At 36.1% G+C, this 26,641-nt stretch overlaps 1 protein-coding gene across 1 annotated transcript in view; it reads left to right on the top strand.

Annotated features, from left to right (window-relative positions):
- The window catches only part of FHIT (fragile histidine triad diadenosine triphosphatase), a 1,408,108-nt gene that overhangs the window by 613,880 nt on the left and 767,587 nt on the right, over positions 1-26,641 (top strand). Inside the window, exon 4 of the mRNA XM_054595571.1 lies at positions 23,875-23,994. Within this exon, the coding sequence (XP_054451546.1) occupies positions 23,892-23,994 (103 nt within the window). The 5' untranslated portion in view covers positions 23,875-23,891. The remainder of the gene's footprint in view (positions 1-23,874; positions 23,995-26,641) is intronic.

Genomic DNA, 26,641 nt, shown 5'->3' with positions numbered 1-26,641 from the left:
CACCCAACAGTTCTGCTCCCACGTGTATACCCAAGAGAATTGAGAACATCTGTCCACACAGCAAATTGTACCTCAATGTTCATAGCAGCATTATTAATAACAGCCAAGAAGTGGAAAAAAAATGTCCACTAACTAATGAATGTATAAAAATGTGCTACATACATGCAATGGGATATTATTCAGACTTTAAAAGGCATGAAGTACTGATATATGCTGCAATATGGATGAACTTTAAAAACATTATGCTAAGTGAAAGAAACCAGACACAAAAAACCATATATTGCATGACTCCATTTATATGAAATGTCCAGAATAGACAAATCTATAGAGACAGAAAATAGATGAATGGTTGCCAAGAGCTGTGGGGAGGGGAAATGTGGAGTCACTGCTAATGGATATTGGGTTTCTTTTTAAAGCGATGAAAGTGTTCTGGAATTAGATAGTGGTCATCATTGCACAACTCTGTGCATATACTGAAAACCACTGAAGTGTATACTTTAAAAAGGTGAATTTCCTGGTATGTGAATTGTGTCTCATTTTTTTAAAAAATCTTTAAAAAAAGTATATGGGAATATGGAGCATGCAGACTTTTTTTTAGTTCCCAAGATGGTTTTAATGTACAACAATATTTTTTTTAAAAATTAAATGAAAAAACTGAACACTCTGTAGCTTAAATGCTTGTCACTATAAGCATCTCATCACACACCAAACATGGCCTTGTATGATCTGGTCCCTCCCTATCTTTCAGATCTGTTTCCTCACCTCTTTGTCTTGCTTCCTGTTTTCAGACTCCGCTGTCCCCCTGTGCCTTCTATTCATCTAAGACCTTGAATTTGTTCTTGCCTTGGCACTTGCTGTTTTCTCCACCTGGAAACTTCTATCCCTGGATACTCCAATGTAGTATAGTCCCCATCATACAAGTTCAGGATTAAAAGTTAGGTTCTCTTTCTGTTCTAACTTTCTGTTCTGTTAGAACTTTCTGTTCTAAACTAGTCACTTCCACTTCCTCGAAGTCACTATTTTTATACCCTGACTATTTCCTTCAAATCACAATCAGAAATATTTTTGCTTGTTGACTGCTTTGTGGTCTCCACCAGTTGCCACTCCTCCTTAGTCTGCGCCTGGAGTGTTCCATGAGAATTCACCACTAGAATAGTATTTAAATATGACAAATATATAATAAGTGTTTGTTGAATGAATAAATAAGTGATTTGAGTTTAATGAGCAACCAATTCAAGAAAGGAATATTTCAGTGCAGGCAATTCTGAAATCTTTGTAGAAGAAGGGGAAGGAACCAGTAAGAGTTAAATTACAGATGCTGGACAAGCAAAAGTTTCAAAACATGAAAGTGACAGAGAGGAGACAGAGAGGTGGCCAGTGGAGTGAGATCTTGAAAAAGCAGTTGACACTTTGAAATATCTGTGTTTCCTGTTTATTAATAGCTGAGCTTCAGTATTTTTTGTCTTGTTAACAATTGAAATGTTTCTTTAGTTACACTATAGGTTGATGACTTAATATACTTTTCTAAAAATTGTTTTTTTCTTTGTATAAAAATGTTACAGGTACACTTTTGTTTGCTTGAATTCTGAGACACTTTAGGCTGTCTCCTCTTTCCCTTTGTTCTTCTTGTCATCTTCTTGTAGGATTTTCTTACAGTGTCTCATGGAATTTTGACATACAGTCTTTTAGTTTAGAATGTTTTATAAATCATCTAAACCTAAATGTATGTCTCCAGTTATCCATTTATGTACCTTGATTGTTTTCCAAGTCATCAATAAAAATGTGTTTGAGAGCCTGGCCAGCTAAATATATGTTGTTTCCTCAGTTAGATGACATGCCATTTTTTTTCTGTTAAAGTTAGTCTTAGGATCGATTAGAGAACAGCTTTTCGAGCTCATATACCTTTTTGGTTAACATTTCAGCCCCTGGTGTTTAAATGAAGTGAATTGAAATAGAAACATATTTATCAGTTGAACAAAATACATAGAAATCAGATTCACAGTTGGTTTTTCTTTCTGACTCCAAAAAGGATCATGCCTTTTAGGGTGGATCTATATTCCTGCCATTTGCTGAGTCATATCAGGATCTAAAAATATTAGGTTATTTTTAAAGTAAACCCCGCCCTTCATGGAATAACATTTATTTTTCAAGGTAAAAAAATACAAGTTTTTTATTCTTTTAACCAAAAGGATGATCCTTATCATCCTGTCTGGTTTCCTGGTTGTCCTGAAGAAGTCCATTCTCATGGCAGATTGTTTTGGTTAGGAGAGTTAGAAAAAGTCATTTTCCCCTACATCATATTCCTAAGTAGAAACAAATTTTTCTTAGAGATTTGGATACTCAGAGAGAGCTCAGTGCTGATAAAGTTATTGAGAAATTGGCTTTGTTCTCTTTTTTAAAAAAAAACCATTTTTATTGTTGTTCAAGTACTGTTTTATCTATTTCTCTCCCACCACTCCCCTGCCCCTCCCATCCCCACCTCCCACCCTCAATCCTACCCCCTTTTGGCTTTGTCTATCTGTCCTTTATATATGTTCTTTGATTACCCTTCTCCTTTTCCCCCATTATCCCCACCCCCCTCCACTGGTTACTGTCCATTTATTCTTTATTTCAATGTCTCTGGTTATATTTTGCTTGCTTGCTTGTTCTCTTGATTAGGTTCCACTTATAGGTGAAGTCATATGGTATTTGTCTTTCACCCTCTGGCTTATTTCACTTAGCATAATGGTCTCCAGATCCATCCATGCTGTCGCAAATATTAATTAATATTCGACAAAGGGGGCAGAAGCATAAAATGGAATAATAGCCTCTTCAACAAATGGTGTTGGGAGATTGGGGCAGGTACATGCAAAAAAATGAAACTTGACCACCAACTTACGCCTTACACAAGAATAGACTCAAGGTGGATAAAAGACTTAAAAGTAAATTGTGACACCATAAAAGTCCTAGAGGAGCGCATAGGCAGGAAACTCTCAGATATCCCACGCAGCAATATTTTCACTGATACATCCCCTAGAGCAAGGAACATAAAGGAAAGAATAAATAAATTGAACTTCATCAAAATAGAAAGCTTCTGCATGGCTAAAGAAAACATCAGAAAATGAAAAGGGAACCAACCATATGGGAAAACATATTTGCCAATGATACTTTGGACAAGGTTTTGATCTCTAAAATATATAAAGAACTCACATGGCTTTCTTTTTATATTACTTTTGAATGTAACTTTTAGAAACACTGCCTTAGAGATACTTAGCAATATGTATCAAGAGCATTGAAGGTTTAATATCTTTTGAACACAGTGATTCTTCAGTTGGGGAACTGACACATGAGAAGGATTCAAAGAGATGCATAAATGTTGGTGTATGAAAGACCTTCCTCATAGGGTTGTCAAGAGTAGTAAGTAAGATTTTATGTAGAAATTGCTTAGAAAGTACTGAGTTGTTCATTTGATGAAATAATATAAAAATAATAAGCACAGGCATGTATTCTGAATCACCTGCTGACTGTCATATAAGAAGTACTATCATGGAGATTTGGCACCAAAAGAGCCCCTAAAGTGACAGAGTTATCTTTAATTTGGTATGCCTCAGAGTGGAGTCCCTGAAATCTTAAATTCTCAAGACTGAGAAATCCATAGACAGTATCTTCTCTAAATAGTATTTTCTAAATTTCTGTGAATTTGAATAAGCCACTTGACTTGTTAGATACTTGACATTTCTAAAATGAGAGTGCTGGATCTAAGCAATCCCTCAGATCCTTTTCTGCTAAAAAATCATAGAGGTAATTTTGTGGGGGCAGAGTATTGCAACCTTTCAAGACCAGACAGGTTCACGGGATTCAGGCAGACAGAAGAATTCACAGAGCTGTTGGGATGTCTGACATGCCTTTATTCAAGGGTGGGTGATCCATACCTGCTGCAAGCTGCCTATGTGCATGTGTGAGTGTGTAGTGAGAAGCCCCTACTCACTTAAGTACCAGAGACAAAAAAAGCCAGCAAAAAGCCAAAATATTATATAACATAGCGTGATTCTATGTATGCAAGCCCACTTCGTGTTATAGGAACAATTAAACAGACTCAGTCTCAAGGCTGTGAGAACACTACTTATCAGGCCCATTCAAGGTTGAGAAACTGCTTCCCTGAGCTGCCCAGGCACCTGGTGAGGAAGCCAGACTGCCTCTGTTTACCCTGCAGGGAGGCAAGTATAGAAGCATATGGCAGTTACATTAGTTGGATAATAACATCTGAAAGCAAATCAGAAAGAGAACTGATCTCTCCTGAAGTAAGTTGTTATACCTGTTGTAAATAGTGGGGATATTTTATGTTTTGGGACATTTGCCTTGGTGGCCATTGAACCTTATTCCACTGTAAGTTAGCTTGCCTATCTGGCTCTATCAGAAAATGACTGATCACATTTACTGAGCCACAAATTAGATGTGACTAGTAGAGACCTTTTCATTACTTTGTTTTTATTCTCTGAATTTTGAAGACAAAGTTCTAAAAATAATGTGATGTTACTAGTTAGTGAGAATAATAAGCAATAGAGAGGTAGAGGGGTAGAGAGGATAACAATTTCCATAGCTGAAAAGGTGGAAAATGGAGACTCATTAAATATCTTCAAGTCACATGTTTTCAGTTCAAAATAAAATAATTTATTACTAAGGAATATAAAAAATTAATTGGCTAAAAATATGGCTTTGGTTTTCATTAATATACTTCTGTTCATTTATAGAGCAGTCTATGTAGACCTCAGTCACTGTTTGTGGAGTGAACCTAGTCCCTGCTATTTCCCTCTTAGCCAAAGCCCACTAACTAACTGTAAGGACATAATCCATGGACTGAGATCCCTAACCCAGTTCTTGGTTCTCTGGATGCCAGAAACCATCATCTCCATACTTATTAAGAAACCGATTTCCCAGGAGATGATTTTTTTTTTCCTGAGAATTCCAAAGAATATTGGTACATCCAGCCTTCTTATTTGGCAAAGAAGAATTAGCAATTTTCTGTTTCCTTAAAATAAAATTGCTTTCTGCCATTTTCATGTGAATAGTAAGTAATATTCATGTCAGCCTTGCAGACAGTTTCAGATCTGGAGATGCAGGAATCTCCCTATCACATGATATTGGCTCTTATATTTTTCTCTGCTTTTTTTTTTTATGGTTCCTGGAGTGTTTTTCTTCACCAATGAAATTAAAATTTGAGAAAGCATGTCTGCAAGCAGCATAAATAGGAAGAGTTTCACCACAGTTGTGCAGAGGCAAAATTGGATTTGGACAAGGACATATAATATTTCCATTTTGGGGTGCCACTGTCATGTGACAGATGTGGATGTCCTTTGCTTACTCTCTCATCCGCTATTTTCAGACAAGGTATCCGAACATGTGAAGTCTAGTGATTGCTGAATATTAGAGAGTGGCAAAGCCAGGACTCTCAGTCCACCTCTTCATGCTTTTTCTGAACAAAGGAAAAGGGTAGTTTGTGAGTTGTATGGACATATCAAAAGGGAAGGAATAATGATGAGGGCAGAGGGCAGTCAACATTTGAAACTGTTGGCAGGCTACACTCATGAGAAGAACTGTAATAGAATCACATGAGCTTGTGGCTAGAGTGATGCCTGAGAAGGAGAGAAACGAGATGCATGGTAGTCTTGGGTAGAGGCGAAATGAGAAATAATTAAGCCTAAATTGTAACTCTAGGAATTAGCTTAGTGAATGGATGAATATTAGAATGAATATAGTCAACGGTCAGATAGATTGAAGCTGCCTCTCAAAAGGCATCTCAAAGAAATACAAATATGAGAAGATTGAGAAAAGAGTTAGGAAGAAGGAAGACAAATGTCAGATAGAATCCCTGACAGGCAGGTAAGTAAACTGAGGTCAGGGAATATTTTAAAACATAATGACCAAGAAAATAAAGAATGCAGTGAAAAATGAGACCTCATATAGAAAATGTTATTGGGCCAGCAAGCAGGAGGACTCAGGAAAATAGTCTGTATTTGGTTGAGCAATGTCCTCACAAAAAGGAACCTCAGAACTTAACCTTTTTTGAAAAATAAGATGTTTGCAGATGTAACTAGTTAAGATGAATTTATACGAGAGTGGGTTCAAAACCAAATGACTTGTGTCTTCAGAAGAAGAGAGGACACACAGAGAACGTGGCCCTGTGAAGACAGAGGCAGAGATTGCAATGATACATCTACAGTCCAAGGGACACCGAGGATTTTTGGCAACCACCAGAAGCTAGGAAGAGAAAAGGGAGAATTCTGTCCTAGAATTTTCAGAGGTTCCATGGATGTACCAATGCCTTGATTTCACTAATCTGGCCTCCAGAACTGGAGGAAAACAAATGTCTGTTGGTTTAAGCCACCCAGTTTGTGACAATGTGTCACTTCATCCCTCAGAAACTAATGCACAGCCCTGCAATTAGATTCTTCAACAAAACTCTTAACATTTTTTAGATAAAAACTAGAGAGAGCATTCTTTGGTGAACAGGAATCTGATTGCCATTGAAATGTTCTCCATAACACCATCAGGATGTGAAAGGGCAAAGGAATAATAGTTTCAAAGTCTTGCAACAAGCAAATTTAAGCTTAGAATTTTATTTCTGGTAACTATATTTAAGCGAGAGGGTGAAATAAAGATATCCTGTATAAGATGTCAATTTGTCACTTATACAGAGAACCTGCCTCTCTGAAAGTAACTTTAAGGAATATATACATGCTCTAGGGCAAAAAAGAATCCAGGAGGAATAAATGAAATGTGGGAAATAAGAACAAGTTGGAAATTCAGTGATTTCTGTATAAAGAAGCAATGACAACTTTAGTTTCTAGGAGTGTGATAGGGTAGATAATAAAAAAATTGTCCATTAAAAATAATATGAAATGCTGAATAAAATATACAAATAAGCGCTGAAAGGAATAGATGATCTTTGAAAAAAAGGAGGGGAAAAAAAACAAAGAAGAAACTGAAATTCAAAAGAGGTAGTTCTCAGCCCATTGCTGCCTAGTATGACGGGGATATTTGCAGACCTTTGTAAATAAGATCAATGAAAAATATGATAGCTTGGAGGAAATCAAGATGGTGGAGGAGTAAATGGAAGTCACACTGACCTCCCAGGACCAATCTGGAGTTACAATTAAATTGTGGAGAAATCACCTAGAACAAAAACTGAACAATAGCAAGAGAGGAGTCTTATAAACATGGACGGACAGAAGAATCAGCTTTAGCACAACCTAACTGGTAAGGAGTGCGATAGAGACTCGAGAAGGCAGGCGGGGCACCCATGGGCAGCAACACCAGATGGATTTTGAAATGGCCAAGTTGGATCCCCCTGAGAAGAGCAGGGTCTAAACCATAAATGGAAATCTCCAGCCTACAGCACTACAGCCCAAAAAATATACAGATAACAGCCAGCTGCGAAAAACAGCAGAGTTGCTCTCTGCCAGAGACTCGGGGCTGGAGATGCAAAGAGCCTTTTAAAGAGCCAACACATAAATTATTATTTGTAGTCATTTACCCTGGGCTTCAGCAAAGGCAGAGGCAGAGTAGGGTAGAGACACTTGAGAAGAGACTGGGGAAGGAGGCTTTGGGAAGGGAACTGAGAGAGTAGCTATCAGGATCTCGGTGCTGACTCATCGTCATATGGAAGCAGCCATCTTGCTAGGGAGACCACTCCCCTTAGTGGCAGCAACGTGAGAGGACACAATAGCCCCCGCCTCCAAGATAGACTCTGCCCTGGCCCGGTGGTGCTAAAGCCTGACAGCTGAGTACAGAGTGGCAGCCACAAATAGTAGATCCCTGGCTAAAGGGGACACAGAGTGGTCTAGATGCACTTGAGGAGAGACTGGAGATGGAGGTTTTGGGGAGAGGATGGAGAGGGTAGCCAGCAAGATCATGGTGTTGACTCCTCCCCCATGCGGCAGCAGCCATTTGGCTCAGGCAGACCATTCCCGAGTGGCAGCAGTGTGAGAGGACCCAAAAACCCTGCCCCCAGGAGGGACTTTACTCCTCCTGTAGTGTCTAAGCCTGACTGCTGAGGGCAGAGTGACTAGATTAACAGCTGAATGAGATAGCAACGGACAGTAGATTCCTGGAAGTCTCAAACAAATTGCCTAAGTTCAGACATGGTCAACATCTGACATCATCAGAGGCAAATCCAGAAAGAAAAAAAACAGAGGTATCCTATCATAGAAATTCACACCACAAAGTCAGGAAATCAAGACAGATCAATTTAAGAAGCAGAAGCAAAAAAGAAGAGTCTCACAAGTCTCACAAATAATGGGAAGACAGAGAAAGTTGAAGAGAAAGGAGGAATCCCCAGAAAGATAACTAAAAGAAATAGAGGCAAGTAAACTATCAGATATTGAGTTCAAAACAATGGTTTTAAAGAAGCTCAATGAGCTCAGTGAGCTCAGAGAAAATTACAAAAAACTACAGGGAAACTATGAAGAACACAGTGCAAACTATATCAGCATGAAAAAGGACATAGAAACTATCAGTAAGAGGCAAGAGGAAATGAAGAATACAAATTCTGAATTGAAGAACATAGTAGAAGGGATCAAAAGCAGGCTAGATGAAACAGAGGATTGAAAAAGTAAGCTGGAGGATAAGGTGGGGAAAAGCTTCCAGAAAGAGGAAGAAAATGAAAAAAGACTCAGAAAGAATGAAGAGGCATTGAGGGAAATGCAGGACAACCTAAAACGAATTAATATTCATATAATAGGGATACCAGAAGGAGAAGAAGGGGAGCAAGGGAGAGAAAACCTGTTTGAAAAAGTAATGATGGAAAACTTCCCTAATTGGAGGGGAGAAAAAGTCATACAAGTCCAGGAAGCATAGAGGGTCCCATTCAAGAGGAACCCAATGAGGCCCACTCCAAGACACATCCTCATTAAAACAGGAAATATCAAAGACAAACAGCGAATCCTAAAGGCAGCAAGGGAGAAAGAGGTAGTAACATATAAGGGAGCCCCGGGACAGCTAGCAGCTGACTTCTCAGCAGAAACACTACAAGCCAGAAGGAAATGGCAAGAAATATTCCCAGTCATGAAAAGCAAAGGCCTGCAACCAAGGCTGCCCTACCCAGCAGGGCTCTCAATTAAAATGGAAAGCAAAATAAGGAGTTTCCCACACAAAAGAGGGCCAACAGAATACACCTCCACCAAACCAGCATTGCAAAATACGCTAAAGGGACTGCTTTAAGATGAAGAGAAAGAGTCTCTGAATACCCAGTTCCTTTATGGTATTCTTTATCTATTTCTTAATTAAATCTTTGTAGAACTTTTTCCCTAAAAAAAAAAAACCCCAAAAAACCTATTAACCCTTTTTTAGACGTGTTGCAAATACTTCCCTATTCTATTACTTGTCCTTTAACATTTTTAAATATATATTACTGTCTAGTCTTAAATGTTTAATATAGTCATATTGTCAATATTTTAATTTATAGCTTCTGGGTTTGAATATGTTACCTCAGGGTGAGAAAAATCATATTTTGTGTTTTCTCCTAAAACTCCTTCGATTTTAGATATTGATTTTTAACTCACCTGAACATTTTTTGTATAATGTATGAAATAGGGCTCTGTATTTTTTTTTTCCAAGTACTAGTGGTCCATGCATCTTACATGTTGAATAATCCTTATTTCCCCATTGATCTGAAATACCAATTTAATCATATATTACATTGTTAGACAGATATATATGTTTGTTTCTAGGATATTCATTTTATTTCATTGATCTACTTGATTATTTCTGTGCTGGTTTCATGTTGTTTTAATTGCTGAGACTTTACAATGGATTTAAATTTTTTAATATTTTGTAATGGATATTGACATTAAGTAAATAAAATCAATCTGCTTTAAAAGAAAGAAAGAAAGAAGAAGGAAGGGATGGGGGATGGAGAGAGAAAGAAAGAAAGGAGGAAAGAAGGAAAGGGAGGGAAGGAGGAAGGAAGGAAGGAAGGAAAAAGGAAAAAAGAAAGAACAAAAAGAAAAGAAAGAAAGAAAAGATTGAAAATCCTACCGTTTACAACAACATGGATGGAACTGAAGAATATTATGCTAAGGGAAATAAACCAGTCAGTAAAAGACAAATACCTTATGATCTCATCTATAAGTGGAATTTATTCAACAAAATAAACTAATGAACAAAATAAACCACAGGCACGGAAACATGGAACAGACTGAAAGTGACCAGAGGGGATGGGGAAGAAGGACAATGGTGGAAAGAAGGGGAAGGGACTAGACAAAGAACATGTATGAATGACTCATGGACATGGACAACAGAGTGGGAATTGACTGTAGGATCAGGGGTCAGGGTGGGATGGGTGGAGAAGGGCAAAGGGGGAAAAACTGAGACAACTGTAATAGAATAAACATGATTTTAAAATAAAAATTAAATAAAAATTAAAAAAGAAAAACATGATAGCCCAAGTAATGGTTTGCAAAAAAACTACAATAAAACAGCATATCAATAACTGTTTGAAATTATAACACAATATGATTTCAATACATAAGAAATTAGACAGGGGGGAATGCGGGGAATGTGCTGTGAAAGAAATCCAAGATGGTGAGAACATGCTAAGGATATGATCTACTTTTAGATATTGATGGGGAAATTAAGCATTACTGTGGATTATAATAAAAATAACCAGGTTGAAGTAGAAGTAGAATGCATAATTGTATACCCACAGGAAAAAATCAGATCTAGCTGGAAGAAAGAGGAAGGAGAAAAATGTGAAACAAGAAAATGAAATAGGATGTTCAAAATAAGCTCAAATAATAATTGGCATAAATGTATGGAGGTTAAACTAATCAAGGAAGATTGTCCAACAGCTAAGAAACAAAATGCTATAATATATCGTTTATAAAAAACCATTTAAAAGGACACAGCTTGAAAATTAGGGAACAGAAAAAGTTACACTTGTCAGATAAAAACAAAAAGAAAAAGAAACAATAGATCAAGGGAGTAAAACAAGCAGGAACATATACACATGCAGTAATATAGAAAGCATAATTTATGGCATTTGACATTGTGAGCAATTGTAGTTAGAAATCTAACTGTTTTCAGAAGCTGAAGAAACAATGAGACTAAAAATAAGTAGAGAAAGGTTTTGATGAATTTTCTATACTGTGTATATGGAATTCCACACTCATCAAATGCAGAATATATTTTATTTCTGAGGGCATTTGTGAGGGATTAGGGACATGCTTCATCTTTCAAAAGATCCGGAAGGAAGCCTCATGCTAGAAAAAAAAGTCAATATTTTTTACAGTGTTTTAAAATCAGTCATTACTAACAGAAATAGAGCAAGTGAGAAGACATACTATGAAATAACCCTTAGGTTAAATATGGAATTATAACAAGAAGAGTAAAATTTTAAAGCTGAGTGATAATAAAAGCATAACAGGTCAGAATTTTAGAGAGCTAGTGGAAGGCAATATATAGCTTTTTGTTACCCAAGAGAAAAATAGAAAGTCCAGTGTTTGACTCCAGTACTTAGAAAAACTGCAATGTAGTAAACCTGAAGGAACAATGAAGGAAAAAAAAAAAGGAAACAAACATTAGTTCAGAAAATAAGCAATAAAGTAGAGATAATTAATAAAAGCAAAGAACCAGAAATCAATTCTTTGAAAAACTTAAAAGGCAAAATCTAATTCTTGCAAGATTGATGAAGAAAAGCATCTATACATTAATAACAAAATACAAAATAAGTAAAAAAATTTATAGATTAGATTTTTAATCTTAATATTATAACTGTTTACCAATAAAGATAGACAATTTAGGTGAAAAAGATATAGGCCTAAAAAATTCATGCAAGAAAAAAACTTAATCACAAACATAAAATGAATTAAAACAGTTGTCAAAACTTAATCCTCTCTGCAATATAAAAAGAAACCCAAACAGTTTGACAGGGAGTTCTATTTAACTCTCAAAAGACAGAAAAATCCTTTTTTATGAAACTTTTTATAGAACAAGGAAAAGAAGCTAACCTATTAAGTTTGATTTTGAGAACAAAAACCAGGGGAAAATATATTGGTCAACTTATGACATTTGAAAAAACACTAAGAATTCTGATGTAGCAATGTATTAAAAATAATACATTTTGAATAACTTGAATCATAAAGGTGAAAGGATGTTTTACATGTTTAAAAAATGTTACTATAATTTACTATGTTAATGGCAAAGAACAAGAAATTGTGTCACTGATGATAAAGAAAAAGCACTTATTAAATTTTTAAAAATGGAGCCAACCCTTAGCAAACTTGAAATGGGGAGTTTTATTTTTATTTGATAAAGGTTTTCTACTAAAAACCTATGTCAGACATCATTCTTAATGGGAAAAAGAAAGACCTTTTAAGGTTGGAAACAAGACAAGAATTCCTGATAGTCCCATTTCTCAATATTAGCAGATCCCTTACCCATGCAATAAGACAAAGAAACCAACAAAATTAGAAGAACTGAAAAGGGAGATATAATAGTAATTATTTCAAAGTAAAATCACATACTGTTGAGACTTGAACAATATAGGTTTGAAATGTTCAGCTCTACTTATAAGTGATTCTTTTTTCCACTAAGTATAGAGTTGGCCCTCTGTATCCCCAGGTTTTGCATCTATGATTGGGAATAGGCAGATGTGGAGGGTCAACTCAAGTTATACAAGATGTTCAACTGTGTGTGGGGCCAGCACTTCTAACCCTTGCATTGTTCAAGTCAGCTGAATATAGAAAACCAAAGCGAATCAGCAGAGACTGTTAGCAGCAATACAGGAGTTCAGCTAAGTTGCCAACTTATAAGAGCAACAACATATGAAAATCAATAACTTTCCACTGTATTGGAAGTAACCAATTATGAACTGTGATGATAATGAGATACCTTTTACAGTAGTGACATAAAATAAAAGCTAAGAAAGAATTTATTAGATATATAGGGGAAATTTAAAACCCAATTTTAAGAGTTTTATGAAGGTATTATAGAGTATAAATGTAACATTCATACATGGATTGCTTGAATATTGTGAAGATGTCATATTTCTTCCATTAAAATTTAAATTCAGTGTAATTCCAATCAACGTCTGAGCAAGAATTTTTTTGGATGGGCAGAGCTAATCTACATTTATATGGGTGAATAAAGAAAGATCCTCCCTTTACAGGGCATTAACATGGTACAGCAGGAGTTTGCAAACTATAGCCCACAAGCCAAATCTAGCCTGAGGCCTACTTTCACAAAAAAAGTTTTATTGAAACACAGCCACATCCATTCATTTAAGTATTGTCTGTCACTGCTTTTGTGCTGCATTGACAGAATTGAGTAGATGAAACAGACTGAGTGGCCCACTGAATCTGGGCCTTTACAGAAAAAATTTGGTGCATTCTGCTCTCCAGCATCTGACGTAGAATCAGAATGTAATGAAGTCCAGACTTAGTCCCTATATATTGTGGGAATTGATGTAATAACTCCCAGGAACTGGTGCTAGGAGCATTGGTTCACAAAAGGAGAGAAATGAAATAATTTCTATACTTCATACCATGAACAAAGCCTCAAGACAATTAAATACCTAAATGTTAAGTGTTAATGTTAATATCTTATAATAAAATAATAATAACTAAGTATTAATATTATTATTAAATTATTAAGTATTTATAATAATAGCTAAGTATTAATACCTAAATACTAAATATAAAGCTGACAGATGGAAACTTAAGAATATATTTTTGTAATCTTACAGTAGAGAAGGGTTTGTTAAATAATATTCACAAAGTACAACTCATACAAGAAAGTTGATGAACACATCAAAATGATGCTTTTTTTCCAATAGTGGGAATGAGAGAAAAACTAACAGATTGTGAATATCGGTCATGTTTAATAGACCAAGATCAGTATTCAGAATAACAAGGGACTCTGGGAAATCCGAAAATAGAAGAAAACCAATAAAAAAGAGGGCAAAGCATGAACTGGAAATTTATAGAAGGAGTTATATGCACACACACCTCACATTGGAGACAAGCAAATTAAAATTAAGAAATGCTGATTTGCATTCATATCATTAAAAGCTGGGAAACCAGATATTCTCAAGTGCTGGCAAGGATATAAGAAAATAGAGATGAGTGTGTGTTATTTCTGGGAATGCGAACTGGTGCATGTATTTTATAAAATTTGTGTGTGTAACCTAAAACCCAGTAATAGGACTCTAGCATAGACACTCAGGAAAATATGTGTTTGGGTGGTCATTACAGTGTTGCTTGTGGGGAAAGACTGAAGAAAAGGTAGCTCCTCAGCACTAGAAGAACTGACAAGGAAAACTGCAGTAACATACATGAGAGTAAGGAGCGGTGAGAGTCAGTTACAGCTATTTGTAGCAAATGAATGAGTCTCTAAAACAATGTTGAGAGAAAAAGGCAGAATAAGATTTAAAGCATGATACAATTTGTATGCAGATTTAACCACATGTAAGAGCCCTATGTATTTTTATACATAAAATACTTATAAAAATTCAATGATGACAATAAATGCAACATTAATCATGGAAGTATAAACCCACATGGTGGAAAAGGAAGAGGATGAAGGGGAAATAATGGTAAGAAAAATGAAAATCAGAAGAAGATCCAAGCTTTTCATGAACTCATATAGTAGCTTATCAACCAGAGCATATGCTTCAGTCAATTCCATACAGTTATCCTTTAGACCAAACAAACTCCAGAGACAATATTCCTTTCAGCATCGTTAGACTCAGGTGCTCATACAATGTCTTCAGGTATGGGTCTCTATCTTGGCTCTGCTGGCTTCAGCGTTGGTTCTAATATCAGGTAGACTCTCTTTAGTGTAACCTCCAGACGTTTCAGGTTCATGTCCTACCAGTTTGTCAATGTGGCAGAAAGAAAGAGAGAAAGCCCTTTCCCCGTTGTATTAGTAGTAATCCTCTCATGGACGCCCTTTCTTTGAATGGTTCATTGTTGGTCCTGTGTTTACTCCTGAACCACTCATGTGGCAGGGGACTGATGTCACAGGTGGGCACAGGTAAACAGGTTCTTGGTGATTGCAGACAAAAAATTGAACCGAACACACAGAATTTATAGCAGAAAGAGAGAAAAAGCAGATTTATTAAGCCACGCAGAATATAGAAGCAGGCCGACTCGGAGCGGAGCAGAGTGGGAGCAGAGCAGAGCAGAGCAGAGCCTAACAGCAGCAGCAGCCGCTGCAGCCGCAGTGGCAGCAGCCCGGAACTCAGGGGCTAGAGGACTTTTATTCCTCTAGGGTGGGTCCCCCCACAATGCTAATTTATTATAATGCTATTATGATGAAGCAGGGGTCAGGTAGCATCTTCTGCACAGGTGCATTCCTGATTAACTAGGATTTAATGCTTTTCCAGATGCAGAATCTACCAGTCTTAGAACAGGGTCTCAGCCCTTTCTCTATGTTCTTTATCTTAGCCCTGGGGCACCTCTTGAGTTTCCTGCTTCCTGACTATCTCCTGCTTCACTGAGAATGCCTGGGTCACTTGCTCACTCCTAGAACCAGGCCGTATGAATAGCCCCATATATAGAATATGGTAGAGCATTACCGAGAGAAAATTCAGGGTGGTATGACCAGAACTACAGAAAGCTGTGAGGGACTTGAATCAATGCTTGATATGTAGAATGTTTGAGATGAATTGCCATGTTTATTCCAGAAAAATGGAAAATGAATAAAGGTTAACTCCAGAAATCTGCAGCTCTGCCACTTGCATGGCACTTGTTTCATATGGCCCCACAGCATAGATCCATGAAAAATAGACGGATGTGGCAATATAAAGTATTGATAATTAGTGGAGTTGATTGCCTCAGGTGGAATGAGGAGTGAATTTCGTATCTCCCACTATATTCAAGAACAAGCAAGGCAGCTAGCTACTTGGCAAGGACTCTTTATGGAAGGACCCAAGGATGGGGAGAATAGCTGGGTTTTTGGTAGTGGTTTGAATCATCTAGCAGCTTATTGAAGCGTAGGTTGCTGGGCCCTTCTCCCTTCTGGTTTGGTAGGTCTGAAGTAGGACTTGATTATTTTCATTTCTAATTAGCTCTCAGGTGATACTGATCCTGTGGGTCCAGAGAAGCACCTTGAGAACCACTGGGTTAGATGATTTTCTTTTTATTTTTCCCATCAAGCTTTTATTAAAATGAAGGTACCAAGGCACCTCAACCACCCCCTTCAGCCCAGCCTCCGAGGCTCTGAGCTGGGTTAGGTGATTTTCAACATTCTGAGATAGTTGTAACTGTCCTAGAAACCAGTAGTTGTCTCATTAAGGCAAACCTTCCATCTTATTTCTTTGAGCCTGTGAAGTTCTGGCTCTTTGCGGGTGCTACTCCAGTGGATGACACTTGAATAGCTCTTTGTGTTTTCAGGGTCACTGAGAACATGAGAATCATTAAACACAGTTATTGGTTTGCTTTATAAAATAGTCAGCCATTTTATTTTTTAATTTTTCAAAATTAAATTTATTGGAATGACATTGGTTAATAAGATCATTTAAGTTTCAAGTGTATATTTCTATGATACATGATCTGTATATTATGTGTGCCCACCACACAAAGTCAAGTCATCTTCCTTCACCATATATTTGGCCTCCTTTACCTTTTACTACCTCCCACCTTCTTCCCTCTGATAACCACCACATTATTGCCTGTGCCCATGAGTTTGCATTCTATATCCCACATATGAGTGAAATTACATGGTTTTTAGCTTTTCCTGACTGACTTATTTCACTTAGCATGACATTCTCAAGGTCCATCCATGTTGCTGCAAATGGCAGTATTTCATCTTTTCTCACGGCTGAGCAGCATTCCATTGTATACGTGTGCCACATATTCTTTATCCAATCATCTACCAAAGGGCACTTCAGTTGTTTCCATGTTTTGGCCATAGTGAATAATGCTTTAAAGAACAGAGGGATGTATATATCTTTGCAAATAAATATTTTCAAATTTTCTGGGTAGATACCCATAAGAAGGATGACTGGGTCATATAGTAACGCTAATCTTAATTTTTTAGGAACCTCCATACTGTTTTTCAGAGTGGCCATACCAGTTTACATTTCCAGCCGCAAATGAGGGTTCCTTTTTCTCCACACTCTCTCTAACACTTGTTATTACTTGTCTTGTTGATAATAGCCATTCTCACAGTTGTGAGGTGGTATCGCATTGTAGTTTTGATTTCCATTTCCCTATTAGCTAGTAAAGTTGAGCATGTTTTCATGTATCTGCTGGTAATTTGTTTGTCTTCTTGAGAGAAGTTTCTGTTTAGGTCCTCTGCCCACTTTTGTTTGTTTGCTGTTGAGCTATATGAGTTTTCTCTGTCTATATATTAATCTCCAGTTGGAGCTGTTCTTTGCAAATATCTTCTCCTGTTCCTTGGTTGCCTTTTTGTTTTGCTGTTGGTTTCTTTTGCTGTTTAGAAGCTTTTTAGTTTGATATAGTCCCATTCATTTATTTCTTGCCTTTACTTCCCTTGCCTTTGGGGTCAAATTCATAAAATCTTCTCTAAGATCAAGGGCAAAAAGTTTAGTACTTACATTTTCTTCTATGTAATTTATTGTCTCAGAGCTTATATTTAGGTCTTTGACCAATTTTTGAATTAATTTTTGTGCATAGGGACAAACTATAGTCTAATTTCATTTTTTTGCATGTGACCTTCCAGTTTTTCCACCATCATTTATTGAAGTGGCTTTCTTTTCTCCATTGTATGTTTTTGGCTTCTTTGCCCATATACACATGGTTTTACTTCTGAGCTCTCAATTCTGTACTAGTAATCTAGGGGTCTGCTTTTGTTGTGTCTGCCAATACCATGCTGTTTTAATTATCATCTCTCTGTAGCATAGCTTGAAGTCAGGTAGCATGATACCTCTGGCTTCATCCTTTTTTGTCAGAATTGCTGTGTCTATTCAGTCTTTTGTGGTTCCATACAAATTTGATGATTTTTTTTGTTCTATTTCTTTTAAAAATGTCATTGGGATTCTGATGGAGATTGCATTAAACCTGTATATTGCTTTGGGTAATATGGACATTTTAACTATGTGGATTCTTCTAGTCCATGAAAATGGAATATCTTTCCATTTCATTGTCTTATTTTTCAATCTCTTTTAATAATACTTAGTAGTTTTCAGCATATATGTCCTTCATATGTTTTCTTAAGTTCATTCCTAAGTATTTTATTCTTTTTGTTGCAGTTGCATAAGAAATTCTTTTTTTCATTTCTTGTTCTGAAATTTTATTGTTAATATATAGGAATGCAGTGGATTTTTGTATCCTGCAACTATCCTGTATTTGTTTTAGTGTTTCTAATAGTTTTTGGTGGAGTCTTTAGAGTTTTATATATAATCATGTCATCTGCAAAAAAGTGACACTTTTACTTCTTCATTCCCAATTTGGATGCCATTTGTTTCTTCCTCTTGCCTGATCACTATGGCTAGGACTTCCAGTACTACGTTGAATAAAAGTGGTGAGAGAGGACATCCTTGTCTTGTTCCTGATCTCAGAAGAAAAGCTTTCAGTTTTTCACCACTGAATATGATTAACTGAAGGTTTGTCATATATGGCTGTTATTATGTTAAGGTACTTTCCTTCTATATCCATTTTATTGAGTGTTTTAATTATAAATTGGTGGTGTATTTTATCAATTACTTTTTCCATTGACAAGGTTATACAATTTTATATTTATTTTATTAATATGATGTCTTCTATTGATCTATTGATCAATTTGTGTATGTCGAACCATCCCTGTGCCTCTAGAATGAACCCTACTTGATCATGATGTACTTGTTAATGTATTGTTGTATTCAGTTTGATAGTATTTTGTTTAGGATTTTTACGCTTGTATTTATTAGAGATATTGGTCTGTAGTTTTATTTTTTTATATTATCCTTGCCAGGATTTGGTATCAGGGTTATGTTGGTCTCATTGAATGTCTTATTAAGTTTTGCCTCTTCTTCAGTTTTTTGTAAGAGTTTCAGAAGGGTAGGTTTTAAATCTTTGAATTTTGGTAGAATCCACTAGTGAAGCCATCTTATCCTCAACCTTTTTTTTGGGGGGGGGCGGTGTTTAATGGTTGTTTTAATCTCCTCACTGTTGATCAGTCTATTTAGATTTTCCAATTTTTCACTATTCAGTCTAGGAAGTTTACGTATTTCTAGGAATGTATCTGTTTCTTTTTGAATTGGTTGTCATATAGTCTTTCATAGTATCCTAGTATGATCCTTTGTATTTCTCTGAGGTCTGTGGTAATTTCTCCTCTTTTATTTCTGATTTTGCTTGAGTCATTTCTCTTTTTTCCTAAATGAGTCTAGCCAGGGTTTGTAAGTTGCATTAACATTTTCAAGGAACCAGCTTTTTTTATGTTAATTTTGGTATAGGTTTTCTGTCCTCTATTTTGTTCAGTTCTACTCTAATTTTTATTATTTACTTTCTTCTAATGACTTTAGTCTGCTTTTGTTCTTCTTTTTTCTAATTCTTTAAGATGTAATGTGAGGTTACTTACTTGAGGTTTTTCTTGTTTCTTAAGATAGGCCTGTAATGATATAAACTTCCTTCTTACTTACTGCTTTTGCTGTATCCCAGAAGTTTTGATATGTTCTAGTGTAATTTTCATTTGCCTCTATATATCTTTTGATCTCATCTTTTATTTCATCTTTCACCCAGTCATTTTTAGTAGTATGTTTTTTAATTTCTACATATTTGTATGTGTGTTTTTTACTTCTTTTTTTTTCCTTTGCAGTTGATTCTAATTTTAAATCATTGTAGTCAGAGAATATGCTTGGTTTAATTTTAATCTTCTTCAATTTGCTGAGGCTAGTTTTGTGAGCCAACATATGGTCTACCCTTGAAAACGTTCCACTTGCACAGGAGAATAATGTATAATCTAATGTTCTGGGATGAAAGGATCTGTAAATGTCAATTATGTCCATTCAGTCTAATGTGTCATTTAAGGCTGATGTTTATGAATTTTCTGTTTAGATAATCTACCTAGAGCTTTCAATGAAGTATTTAGGTCCCTTACTATGATTGTGTCTTTGTCTGTTTATCCCTTTAGTTCTGTTAGTAGTTGCTTTTGGTATTTTGGTGTCCCCAGATTGTATGTCTGTGTACACACACACACACACACACACACACACACACACACACATTGAGAACTGTTATGTCTTCTTGATGTGGTGTCCCCTTTATCATCTTTGTCTCCCATTACCTTTGTTCTCTTTAAATCTATTTTGTCATATATAAGTATGGATACACCTGCTTTTCTGTGGATGGTATTTGCTTGAAAAATCACTTTCCATCATTTTACTTTGAGTCTTTGTTTTGCAGCTTAGATGTATTTCCTAAAGGCAGCATTTTGTTGAATTTCGTTTTTGATCCAATCTGCTACTCTATGCTTTTTTATTGGTGAATTCAGTCCATTCATATTTATAATTCAATGAGGGTAATTATCGATGTATGAGGATTTCCTATAGCCATTTTATCTTTTGTTTTCTGGTAGCTCTCCTCCATTCTGCCCTATATTTATGTCTGTTGTTTTTTCCTGTATATTTCTGTCTGTTGTTTTTGTTTTGAGGTTATTCCATACTTTTTCTCTCTGTTTCCTTTTCTTTAAAGTTATGCATCTCAGTTTTGGGGGTTTTTTGTTATGTGTATGTGGTTACCATTAGGTTTATGAAAAAGAAAGTATATATGGATATACAGCTGTCCTTTTTTGGAGTGCATCTGATCTCCACCCTCCTTTGCAAACTCAGACCTTTCCTTTTTTCCCTTTTATGTTTTTGTTGTCACAAATTATCCCTGTTTATACTGTATGTTTGTTGGTGAGATAACTCATAGTTTTGTGATCTTTTGTTCTTTGTTTCACATAGAATAACCCTCTTGAATATCTCTTGCAGTGGAGATCTTCTAGTGAAAAATTTCTTCAGCTTCTGTAGACCTGGAAAAGACTTTATTTCTTCTTCATATCTAAAAGATAAGTTTGCTGGATATATTATTCTTGACTGGTAATTTCTCTCCTTTATTAGTTTGAGTATTTGGTTCCACTCTCTTCTAGCTTGTAGAATTTCTGCCAAGAAGTCTGATGATAGCCTAATGGGCTTTCCTTTATGGGATTCTTCCTTCTTTCCCCTGGCTGCCTTCAGAATTATTTTTTGTCATTAATTTTTGACAGTTTTAATACAATGTGGCTTGGAGAAGGCTTTTTTTAGATTGAGGTAATTAGGTGTTCTGTTTGCTTCTTATATTTGAAGATCTAGCTCTTTCCATAGGTTTGGGAAGTTCTTATCAACTATTTGTTTGAATAGGTCCTCCATTCTCCTTTCCCTCTCCTCTTCTTCTTTTTAATTTTTAACATTTTTTGAAGATTTTATTTATTTGTTTTTAGAGAGGGGGAAGGGAAGTAAAAAGAGAGGAAGAGAAACATTGATGTGTGAGAGAAACACCAATGAGTGGCCTCCCACACACCCCCAACTGGGGAGCTGGCCCTCAACCTAGGCATGTGTCCTGACTGGGAATCAAACCAGCAACCTTTTGGTTCATAGGTGGGCACTCAGTCCACTGAGCCACACCAACCAGGGCTCCCTCTCTTCTTCTGGTATGGCTATTATTCTTATATTGCTCTTTCTGATGGAGTCTGATAGTTCTCAAAGAGTTCTTTCATTTCCTTTTATGCTCAAGTTCCTCTATTCTTGCCCCCTGCGCCATGTCTTTGGTATAACTATTTGCTTCCTCCATCTGGTCAGCTCTATTTCCTGTGCTCAGTAGTTCATTCTTGATCTCTTTTATTGAGTTCTTCAACTCCAGAATTTCTGTTTGGTTCTTTTTTAAAGTTTCAATCTCTTTGGTAAAGTATTTGTTTTGTTAATTTCATTTCTGAGCTCATTAAACTGCCTATTTGGTGTGTATTTTTTTTTTTTTTTTGGTATCTCATTGAGTTTTTTCAGAACTACAATTTTGAATTCTTTGTCATTTAAGCCACATATTTCCATATCTTTAAGTAGATTTTATGGAGATTTTTCATATCCTTTCTGAGCTGCCTCATTACCTTAGTTATTCATGATATTTGATGGATTCCTTCTCTGTCTAGGCATCAGTCTGTGACTGGCACTATTATAGTAGATTGATAAGCAGAAGGTCTTTCTGCTGTTTTCTAGTAGATGGCACTAAATGGAAAGGGTTTCTTTTAGCTCTTTTGCACTTCTCTGTCTTTTCAGGTTTCTGTGGGTTGGTGAAAAATGGCCTGTGCTCTCTGGAAAGGTGGGCCCCTCCCCTGTGAGCTGGCTGCCCTGGTTCCAGGTGACCAACCCCGCAGGGAAATGCAATGGACAATGGGACTCCAAATCCATTAAATCCCAATATTCTCCTTCTCAGCCAGGTGCTGCCGGCAGTGCAACTGTAATGTGTCATTGTGGAGTGAGCTGGGGGAACCCAGCTGCCTTCTTTGTTGCTTTGCCCTCCCAGAAACGGTGACCTCAGACCCCTGCAGAGTCTCCCCTGCATCTCTACCCAACCTGGGATTGGTCACAGAGTGCACCCTTCATTCATGGAAAAAGTGTTTTCTGTAGTACCAGTTCTCAGGTTTGCAGATAATATACTCTGCAACCTGACACGATAGGTGGGGGGAGGCAAGCTCTGGGAGGTTCAAGGAAGGTGGATCATCTGTGTGGCTTTGTTTTTCTCTCTGGAATGCGAAATGCCAGACCACTTTGGCCTCATCTTTGTGTTTGTCCCTGCCTAGGTCACTGGGCTCAGCCATAGTTACTATTGCCCACTCCTGCAGGAATGCTCACTGAATCTCTTTGCCCCTCCTGGTTGCTTAGACATGTTTGTGCACTGAGCAGAAAATCCTTTGTTGAATTATAGCTGTTAAATTGTTGAAACTTCAAGGGGAAAGATCAAGGGGATCTCTCACACCAGCATTCCTCTGACATCACTGGCTATTTTCTGATATCATTCTTTTTTTTTTTTTTTTATAATCCTGTCTGTTTCCCACAGATTGATTCATCTTTATCAGTTTTATAGTAAAATTGTTCCTGACATAGGAAAATGAAAATGCACCAAAGGAGGGTGTGTCTTAGTCCTTCAGAAAGTAACTCTGCCATATAGTGTTATCTAAATGATAGAAAATCTTTCCTTGGGACCCTAGAAGCCAAGTGCCAAATTTTGCTTTACCCCCTTCCTACTACCCTCACCCTGCAATGTGACTTTGCCCCCAAAAGAAGATATGAAACACTTCACATACCTTGCTATACTCTGGCTCTGTGTCAACCAGAAATTATTCTCATCTTGAACTATATTTTGTCCTTTCCTTTTTCTTTACAAATGTTTTTCTCTTCAATTTTGGGAATTTTACTGTAATAGTTCTCTGAAAGTGCTTCTATGTTTTTATAACTGTAGACAAGTTCAAACAGTGTTTGCAATTTTTTAAATTGCTTTTATATAAACAAAGATAAAATGATTGAGAGAGTATTTAAGAATTAGATAGTTTAGAGTAAATGTTTAACAATGAAAAATTTTAGCCTGGTAAAGATGATGAAGTGGATGGGTAAAAACAAAGAGTACATGACAGATAGGACCTAGTAGATTTGGGTTAAGGTGGCAACCTGAAGTACAGAAGATTAAGATGCCCATTATATTGTTAATGTACAGGCTTCTGCTTGAAAACATTAACTCCAATCAAGGCCACCCTTTTGGGGAGAGTAGAGTCTTTTAGGAAGATTTTCTCAGAATACATCTTAGTGGACATTAAATGAGGAACAGATTAAGTGACTTCTTCTCAACTAAGAACCTGTAGCAATGGAGTTTGTTTTCTTTAAGATGGTATATGACCTAAGTTTCTCAACTGAATTTTATAAAGGCCCTAAATCATCTTCTCTTTCAGATTTCAACTCTGAGAAAATGTCATTCAGATTTGGCCAACACCTCATCAAGCCCTCTGTGGTATTTCTCAAAACAGAACTGTCCTTTGCCCTCGTGAACAGGAAACCTGTGGTACCAGGACGTATCCTTTTTTATTTTTTAAGAGAGGGAGAAAAAGCCCTTGAACCTAACGTACCAAGTGACTACAGGATTGGCCTCCCATATCTGTCCAAAAGGTAAACAAGGAATCCACTTCCTTCCCTCTTTTCAAAAACCAGGTAAGATATTGTTACATTTATTCTGAATCCAGTTGATGGTACCAGAAATATGTTCGATCAGTTTTGCAGAACTTCTGGAAAGAGTTGCTTAGCAACTGTGGCTTCGGAGGTGAGTTTTTGCTTGACTTTTGTACTATGGTAGCTGTGTAAATAAATAAGTGCTTCTAAAATGGTTCCAATAAATACTGTGGGCACTTTGTTTTGAGTTACCAGTTGTGAACTTTAATAGTAAGATAAAGATTGGATGGTACTTTCGTGACTTGAAAGTAACGTATTATGTAAAGATTTGAGATCTAGTTGGTTTTACCTCTTAGAGACCATTCAAGCTAGGAGTTTTACATAATTCATATACATAAATATACTTAAATATTTTTTCATGTTAGGGCCTGAAATAGCATTTCCTCGTGGAAAATATCACACCTTCCAGATTATTGTCAAGTGTCATTAGTGGTGGGTTGTTTTATTTCCCTCTGTCAAATTGTAGTCTTCTCTCCTATTGACTTTGATAAAAGCTTTATTCTTTGCAGCAGAGTCGTAAGAATTGGTGAAATGCTCTGGAGAGTAATTTTTATGTTATTGAAGTTATCACTTGTGATTGTGTGCATATGACTTTTGTACTGATTCTTTAGAATATTTTTATCTTTTCCCTAACTTAGTTTACTATGCAGAGTGCAAAAAAGCATAACATTTTATATTTTAAAATAATTAACATTTGCAACATTGATACATGATTTTTTAAGTAAATTTCTAGTTATTCTATATCTACAAATATGTCAAGATATTTTTTCAGAGTAAGTTATATTTTTTTCCAGTAGCAATTTTCAAAGTGTTTGAAAATTTTGTGAATAGTCTTTCTTGAAAAATATACAAACAAGAAAATATGCTCTGAAAGATAATTGTGATTTTATGATAGACTTTCAAATTCTTGAATCCAAATTTTAACTGAAGTGATTTTGTAAATAGAAAACTAATGACCACAGCAATAAACTAGTAAATGATGTGATATAATGTTTTTCTTGATAATATATAACTCTTCTTTTAAATTCATAAAATAGCTTAAATTATACTCAATATTAGAAAATTCCATTCTTTTGTTTATTGAAATAAAAAAGAAAACTAGAATGATTCAGAAGGGTCCTATAAAACAGAACAATTTTCACGTTGCATACTAGTTTTTTATTGAGTTCTTCTCAAAGACCTGAAGCTCTTGAAATAACAGAATCAATTTATTTTTTTCATTGGATTGTGCTGCAATTTTGTGGTTTTCTTTTTTCCTTCAAGGAACTTTTTTATGCAAACTGGGAATTCCACTATCAAAAGAATAACGGTTTAAATTCCATCTCTCTTTAGGTGTCAATTTTAATTGACCTCTGTCAAAGAATTAAGGCAACCTGGCATGAAAATATGAATTTAAGTAAACAAATCTTATACCTTAGACTGAGAACATGTGAGATTGTAGAGTTGCATTGCTTTTTTAATGGTTAATAATGGAATGGAATTTGTTCTGTGATTTTTTTAGTTATAGTAAGAAACTTTAGTTTTCATGGTATTTTAAACCAGTTCTGAATGTATAATGTGTAAGACCTGGGTCACATATGTTTTTGAACTGAAGAGAATTTGAGATGTCTGAATCTAGTGAAATGTCTACACTGAACAGTGTGCAAGTAGTGAATGATGATTACCTTTGTTCTAGATGGCACTGGAATTGTCATTTTGGAAATGGGTCCTGGTCAATTACCGTGTCTTTGAGTAAATGCAAAGGAGATGGGGGGCATTTTATTAAAATTAACAAGCTCATTTGTTTGGAAGGTAGCAAGAGGGGCCTGGCCATTTCTGAGAATGAGAACAGTGAGAACAGGATTGTTTTTGTAATCAGTATACTCTGTAAGGTTATTTTACAGCTACAGGTTATTTTAAAGTGGTCTCAGGATTAGTAGATGATGAATTCAGACAATCCTTTTTATATGATGATTTTGTAACTTTTTATTTTACTTTACCTTTGTAAAGTCTGTTAAGTGACAACTGTGAGAAGAATCTTAACAAGTTACTTACTTGCTTACAGAAAGCAACATTTCTTTTGTCCTGTGATTTGGGAATTGAACTTGTGGATAGCTCTGCCCACTATCATTTCATAAAACGACTGGGGAGATGTCTGCAGCAGGCTCTAATCTTTCCCCAGCATTCTATTCTGTCTGCTCTCATTTAACTGCTTGGCTAGGTCATCGAACTTTGTACGCCCTCCCTGTGTCTGGATTTCTCCCATCCAACATATACCTCGTTCTAAACCAAAGCTCTGATCATATCATTCTCCTGTTCCCTTGTCTCAAACAACTAATGAAACAAATGAGCCTCCCTCACCTCCCACCTTTCTTTTTAAGGATAAAGTTCAAACTCCTTAGCATAGTTTAAAAAAATTTTTGTTATATTTTTAAAATTTCATTTTATTTTTCAGTTACAGTTTACATTAGATATTATTTTGTATTATTTTCAGGTGTGCAGCATAGTGGTAGA

This window comes from Pteronotus mesoamericanus, unplaced genomic scaffold, assembly GCF_021234165.1.
Source record: "Pteronotus mesoamericanus isolate MK-2021 breed Mesoamerican mustached bat unplaced genomic scaffold, CSHL_Meso_final scaffold_54, whole genome shotgun sequence".
NCBI classification, from domain to species: domain Eukaryota; kingdom Metazoa; phylum Chordata; class Mammalia; order Chiroptera; family Mormoopidae; genus Pteronotus; species Pteronotus mesoamericanus.
Note: the sequence above shows the minus strand (reverse complement) of the source record. Positions and strands in the feature narration are given on the sequence as shown.